This window comes from Nicotiana tabacum, chromosome 3 (genome assembly GCF_000715075.1).
Source record: "Nicotiana tabacum cultivar K326 chromosome 3, ASM71507v2, whole genome shotgun sequence".
Lineage (NCBI taxonomy): Eukaryota > Viridiplantae > Streptophyta > Magnoliopsida > Solanales > Solanaceae > Nicotiana > Nicotiana tabacum.
Window position 1 is genome coordinate 55,929,597 of NC_134082.1, and position 7,312 is coordinate 55,936,908.

Here is a 7,312-nt window from a genome sequence, read left to right on the forward strand (position 1 = left end):
TAGAGAAAAGATAGTTAGAAATACCAACCATTATATCCTCCTCCCTTAGGATTTGAAAATATTGGTCGATTAATTTGACATGTCTCTTGTTCTTCCTTATCTCTTTGCTTCCTATATCTTGTTCACCTTCACCCTTAGATTTGGACATTGCAGCTTATCTTCATTAACCAACCTCCTTCCCTGTGGATCTAGATGCCAGAATTGTTGGCATTCTATTTCTCCTTGATCTAAAGCATAGTTAGCCAAGTGATCTGCCAGCTTGTTTCCCTCCCTATGAATATGAGTAACTGTGTAATTGCCCCCATTCATTAGTTACATCATTTCCTCTACCTGCTCAGATATGGTCCATGGTGGTTTCCAGATCCCATCCATTATCTTTTTTAATAACATTGAGTCAGTTTGAAGCCATACATGAGAGTATTGTTGTACTCTGCAGAACCTTAGTGCTTCTACCAATGCCTTCGCTTCAGCTACTGTGTTTGTTGTCTCCTCAATCTCTATCCCTACTGACTTGACTATGTCACCATTTTCATTTCTTATACAAAAACCTATTGATCTCCTTCCTGGATTTCCCCTCGATGCACCATCCGTATTAACTTTTAGCCATCCTGCACTTGGAAGTTCCCATATGACTTTTGTAACCTTAAGTTTAAGAGTTAAATTTTCCATCATAGCTAATAGATCTTGCCATTTGTGAGGTACCATGTCCATCCTAGGCTTTCTCACTTTCACCAATGCCTGGAGATGTGATGAAACTTGATAAATCACCCTGCTAGTTGTCACGGCATCCCCATACTTCATACTATTTCTTCTTTTCCAAAGTTCCCAGACTACGCATGAGGGGAGTGCTTGCATTACTGGTTTTAGCCTTAAGCACACATTTGCAGTCCAACATTTTGTAATTGCTTGGTGCAATGTAAGTCCCTCCACAACTATTCCTGCCCTTGATAGAAAATACTTCCAAGTTGTCTTTCCAGTTTCTGATCTAAAAAACAAGTGCTGAAGAGATTCCTCGTCATTCTGTACACAACACCAATATTTTGATGGCATTCAGTAGCCTACCCTCTTCAAGAAATCATCTAAAGGTAGCTTTGCTTTCCACACTTTCCACATGAAAAATGCTATTTTAAAAGGCAGTCCCTTTACCCAAATTATTATATAAGCTGTTCTTGGTTCATCTCTTTTTCTCGTATACTCCCATGCTTACTTAACTCTGAAATATCCTCTTGTTTCCAGCATCCAACAAGGCATGTCAAGAACCTGCAGCTTTGAAGGTGGTTTGATTTTCTCCAGAATGTGTACTGCTAAGTCTTCAGGAAGCATTTCAAATAGCCTGTCCACATCGCACTCACCATCTAAGGTAACATCATGTACATTATGTACATTTTCATCAATGCCAAATTCCTGAGGAACTAAAAAATATAGTGCCCCAAGACCTGTCCAGTTTTCATACCAAAATAGCGATGATCCCATTTTTGTTTGCCAAAGTATTTGATGTTCAATCATATCTCTGCATTCCAACATTTTTCTCCAGATGTGAGACCCCCTTTTCCACAGAACAATTACAGAATTTAATTTTTTACAGTATTTCTGACATACGAAAGAGCTCCATAAGCTTGGTTTTGTTCTGAAATTCCACCACAACTTGCTGAATAATGCCTTTGCTACATCATGCAGTGACCTGAAACCTATTTCTCCTTCCTCAACTGGCATGCATAAAGTATTCCATGACGCCCAATGCCTACTAGTTCCTCCTACATTGCTGCTCCAGAAAAACTGAGCAAACAATTTGTGCAACCTATTTATCACATACTTTGGAGGGTTTACAGCTGATAGTAGATGCATAGGCATGCTTTGCAATACATGGTATATGAGAACTGCCCTGCCCCTACTGATAATAACTTGCCCTGCCATGATTGCAGTTTGTCCATTACCTTAGTAATTAGGGGCTGATAGAATTCCAGCTTTCTCCTTGCATAAAATATCGGACAACCTAGATATATGATAGGGAAATCATCCCTATGAATGCCTGTGATCCTTTCCACCTTGCTGACCACTTCCATGTCTGTTAAATGATGCAGGTACACAGCTGATTTGGTCTTGTTAACAAGCTGCCCAGATGCAGCTTCATATGCCTTCAGCACTTGCATAATCAGCATCAGAGATGTTTCATCTGAGGATGAGAAAATAATCATGTCATCTGCATACGCCAAATGATTGATCTTTGGACTCCACTTTGGCATCCCAAATCCACAAAAATACAGGTTAGTATGTAGTGCATTAAGACCCCTAGATAATGTTTCTGCTGCCAATATGAACAAAGTTGGAGATACAAGATCACCTTGTTTTACTCCCCTTGAGGACTTAAAGAAACCATGAGCTTGACCATTGATTAGAATAGAGTACCAATTGTTTGAAACTAATCCAAAGACAATCCCTATCAACCTTTCTGTGAATCCCATCTTTCTCAGTACCTTGGTTAGGAATAGCCAAGATACTCTATCATAAGCTTTGGTCATATCTAGCTTCAGGATGACATTAGGTCCAGCCTTAGTTCTAAGCCAAATATCAGTCACTATCTCCTGAGTTAGAAGGATGTTTTCTACTATATTCCTTCCCTTGACAAAACCTGCATGTTCCTCCGATATCAAACTTGGGAGAAATTTCACTAGCCTTTCATGTACCACCCTTGATATAACCCTATTTGAAAAATTACTGAGGCTTATTGGTCTTAAATCATAAAAAGTAGTAACTTCTTTTTTCTTTGGGAGCAGAACTAGGTTTGTGTGTGTTACACACTTGGGTACCTCATGACCATTGAAAAAAGCCCTCACCATGTCGTACATGTCATCCCCTATTAAGTCCCAACAAGAATGATAGAATTTTCCTGTCATACCATCTGGCCCCCCCCCCAACACTATCACCATTAAGTCCAAGTACTGCCACTTTAGCCTCCTCTTTTGTTGGCTGCCTAATCAATTCTGCATTTTGCTCCGTGTTAATCAGATTAGGAATATGCTCTAAGATATCAAATGATGAAGGAGTATCTGCTTCTGTGAATTGTTCCTCGTAGAATTTGATAGCCTCTTCTGCAATTTCTTGTTCTTCTTCAATCCAGGTACTCTTTTGAATTCTGTTAAGCTTAAGTCTTTTCCTCCTACCTCTCACTTGTGCGTGGAAGAACTTAGTGTTCCTATCCCCTTCCTTGAACCAAGTCATGCCTGCCTTTTGTTGCCAATATTTCTCTTCTAGTGCAAGACATTTGATCAATTTTGCCTGAACCTTTTGTAATCTTTCCCTGTTCATCCCTGTAGGATTTGCTTCAAATTCTGCTTCATGAACCATCACTACCTCCTCCATACTTGCTATCTTTTGGAAAATATCTCCAAATGTAGCCTTACTCCACAATGAAAGGGCCTTTCATAATTTTTTTAACTTGTGATTATAAAGAATATAAGGATTTGCACTGAAATCAACATTCCAATTCTCTTTCACCACATCTTTAAAAGTCGTATGTTCCACCCAAAAATTCAAGAACTTAAAAGGTTTTTTTATTGGTGGAGTCTCAATATCACACTTCATTAACATTGGACTATGATCAGAACCAGTATTTGACAAATGTTGCACCTCTATTCCTGGAAATGTTTGTTGGAACTCAACATTTGCCAAACATCTGTCTAGTCTTTTGAATATACAGTCTTCCTCTGCTCACCCATTCCACCATGTAAATATGCTGCCTTTAAATCCAAGGTCGAATAGATTGCAAGTGTTGATGCAGTGTCGAAAATCATCAATTTCATTCAATGACACAGGTAACCCACCAAACTTCTCTTCTTCGTCCCATATTACATTGAAATCACCTCCTACAAGCCATGGTGCATCCATATCCCTTGCCATTGCATATAATGAATCCCATAATTCTATCCTCTCAATTGCATCACATTTTGCGTATATCAATGTTAGGACAAACTCCACATGCGATTCAGTATGAAATAATCTTAGTGTTAATTGTTGCACCATATTGTACATAACAGTTACCTCAAATACCTCATCTATGAAAGCCCAGATTTTGTTGGAAACATTTGAAATTGCCTGTGCAAGTCCTATCTTGTTTCTGTACCTTTCCAGTTTTTTTGCTTGTTGCTTTGGCTCCATTAATCCTAGAAAATCATAGTGATTTTGCCTATGCATTTTTGTCAACCTTTCAAAGGCCTGCTGTGTGTTGACTGACCTTATATTCCAAATGAGAGCATTCATCACTGATTGTTGGATTTAGTTATCGTTCTCTTTGTGTGCATCCCAGCTTTGGTTACTGCAAAATTATCTTTTTGTTGCTTCTTCTTACCTTTTGCTGCTGATTTTGCCTTTTCCACTTGCGTAGGTGATAAGTCACCTTGCCTTGCCGCATTCATAAGGTGTTGGGTAATTGATTCTTGATCCATATCGTATCCTGATTTACCAGGTTCTTCTTCTTCTTCATTGTCTTCCTTCCCTCCTGATGTAGCTCCAAATGTATTAATTTTATGGACCAAGGCCTTCTCTTCTCCTCTTTTTAACAACTGCAACTAATTTTTCTCCAATGTAACAGTAATATTTACTATTTCTATTTTTTGTTTTGGTTGTTTCTCTTTCTCTGTTCTGTTGTGTCCTTGTGGGTCTTCTTGTGATATCTGAATTTGATCATCTTCTGTTCCTCCAGGACCATTTACCTCTGGGCCTCTTCCTTCATAGTTTCTAATTTATATGATTTCAGTTGTGTTATTGTCATTGGCATGGGGCTCTCCATTTACACTTTGCTCATCTTCTTCTTTATCCTTCTCATTTGGTTCCTCATCAGCTTATGCTCCTGGTGGTACTTCGTTCTCCTCTGAATCGTATTCCCTTTGTGTATCCCATAGCCTGCCTCCATATTCTTGCACTCTTTCTTTAAATGTAGATGATTTTGACCCTTCTGCATGAGAATTTGGTGTTTTATTAAGTACCTTGTTCACTAATGTATCTTGTGATGGGATTTCCTGGCATGGTTTATTGATCTTCACTATTCCTTCTCCTGTTTTATTCTTGAAGTTCTTTCTACCCATTGTGCAGTATCATTTTTTTGCTTTTGATGCCTCCTTTCCATTGACTAGACCATTAGTCGAAATAATCCCCGATGAGTTAAGATTAAAAACTTGTGCTGCTGGATTTAACTTTCCCTCATTATTGACCATATTTTTTTGTTTTTGCTTTGTAGATGTTTGGTTATGAAGTGCTGAACTGCTTGTTGCTGCATTAGCTGCCACCATTGCCAATTGATTAATATGTTCTTCCTCTTCCTCCATCCCTTGTAATATTGCAAACTTGTTAGCTACTTGAACATGATCATTATCTTCATTGTCTACTGCCACCAATTCCTTACCACTGTTGCTTTGTGCTTCCTCTTGTCTCTCTACAATGCTTGTACCCTCCTTATTGTTATTGTTTTCAAACTGCTTAGCTGGTGCCATCTCCATTCCATTATTACTGAGACTAGTATTTTGATTTACTACATTTTTAAATTTGTTGTCCTTCACTTCCTTCCATTGCTCTTTTGCTGTAACATTCATATTACCCACGATCTTTCCACTAGATAACCTCTTTATAGGCTGTGAGTTCCATGTGTCATGTTTCTTAGCTGTATCTGCTTGGTCATCATTCTCCTTCTCCACATATAGTTCAGGGTGTATCCTCCAGCATTCAAATTGATCATGCCCTTGAAGTTTACAATGTCTGCAATATTTAGGCAGCATGTCATATTGAATTCTCACCCATTCAGTTCTTGTTGTTCCTTTAACTTCATTGAATATGTCCATCCTCACCTTTTGAGGCAAATCTTCAAGTAGATCAACTAGTACCTTCACCCTAGCACAACTAGGTCTAGTTTTATTAATTATTTCCATGTCTAGATGCATAGGTTTACCTACTGCTGAAGCTAGCGAAAATAGACATTATTTTACAAAAAAGGTTGGCAATAGACCTGGGAATGAGATCCAAGCCATTGCCTTGGGTGTTTCTTCATCTGCTCTAAACTTTGAGTCATAAATTAACGGCCTAAGCTGATATTGATAGCCATCCCTATCCTTTATGTAATGAGTTTTTTATGAGAAATGAAGATAGTCCTGCCTTAACGTCATTCTAATCAAAATATGTCTATCCCTTAGAAATCCAATGTTACATTCACCTTTAATTCCACATTGAATTGGTATTAACTTACGCAGTTGTTGAATTTCTGGGCTGCCATAAGAACATTTACCAACTATTGCTTATTGTAATCCTTCGATGATATCCATCCTTTCTACTTCTGCTTCTGTGAACTGAATAACAGTTCTCCATTCAATATTGTAGGTGTGCGAATATGAATTGGCTCAACTTCCTGTTGCTCCTGGATTACAGCATTTAAAGTGCAAGGTTTCAGAAATTTGGAGTAATCCATCGGCTGTTTGTTGTTATTTGTGTTCCCTGATGTTTGTGCAATATTTGGAGGAAGTTGTGTAGGCAGCGCAGCCACCAACTGTGGATGGCCACCTGCCTGTGTGTCCATTACAGTTGTAATTCTTTAGCACTTTACTTACATGACAAAGGTGCAGTATCTTTGCAAGAAAACGAGGCTACTGTAATTTTAATTAGCTTCACGCAAGCTATTGTGCTTAACAGTAGTGCTGGTTAGCTGAATTGCTTAAATTGAATGAAGAACTCTGTCTGTTACAGTAACTCGTGAAAATGAAATTAAGATCTACAAAAATTGACTATAGATCTGAGGTTGAAACCAATTGGGTATTATTCGTAAGGAAATTATGTATCTTTTGACACCAAGTATGGTTAGTTCCACCACCGAATTTCGGAGTTATGACCGGAAAATGATGACGAAATTACTATTCCTTCTCTTCCTAGAGAGAAGGCAGAGAAAAAAAGGTTTTTGTTAACTGATTGGTTTAGGTTTAGGGTTTTTTTTTGTTTTGTTTTGTGAAATGTAAGATAGGGAGATGGGGGTGTTGGGTATTTGGGTTATGGACTGGGCCGACCCGGTTTGAAATGGACCAGGTCGTAGGGGAAGGTTGGGTATAAGTGTTTTGGGCCTCGGTTAAAAATTGGAGAAGAGTCAATTCCGATTTTCTTTATATTTTTGCTCTCTTTTCTTCTTTTATTTTTCTTAAACTAAATTCTAAAAATCCTTAAATTGTCATATAGAACTAAATTAATTTATAAAAGCGCAAATTAACTCCCAATAACAATTAACATACAATTAAGTAATAATTAAGCATAAAATTGTACAATTGGACATTAAATGCTAAAA

The 7,312-nt window shown here is 38.0% G+C and overlaps 3 protein-coding genes across 3 annotated transcripts; all 3 read right to left on the bottom strand.

Moving 5' to 3' along the window:
- Window positions 1-312: 312 nt before the first annotated feature.
- Window positions 313-1,050, bottom strand: LOC142176346 (uncharacterized). The gene has a single exon (XM_075243612.1). The coding sequence runs from the start codon at window positions 1,048-1,050 to the stop codon at window positions 313-315; it is 738 nt and encodes a 245-aa protein (XP_075099713.1).
- Window positions 1,051-1,203: 153 nt separating this feature from the next.
- On the bottom strand, window positions 1,204-3,360 carry LOC142176349 (uncharacterized). Its single transcript, XM_075243614.1, has 3 exons — window positions 2,925-3,360; window positions 1,935-2,629; window positions 1,204-1,776 (listed from the first exon to the last, which is right to left on the bottom strand). Exons 1-3 carry the CDS (start codon window positions 3,358-3,360, stop codon window positions 1,204-1,206), a joined length of 1,704 nt encoding a protein of 567 aa, XP_075099715.1.
- A 348-nt stretch (window positions 3,361-3,708) lies between these two features.
- LOC142176350 (uncharacterized) lies at window positions 3,709-4,257 on the bottom strand. Its single transcript, XM_075243616.1, has one exon. The coding sequence runs from the start codon at window positions 4,255-4,257 to the stop codon at window positions 3,709-3,711; it is 549 nt and encodes a 182-aa protein (XP_075099717.1).
- Between the last annotated feature and the right edge of the window lie 3,055 nt (window positions 4,258-7,312).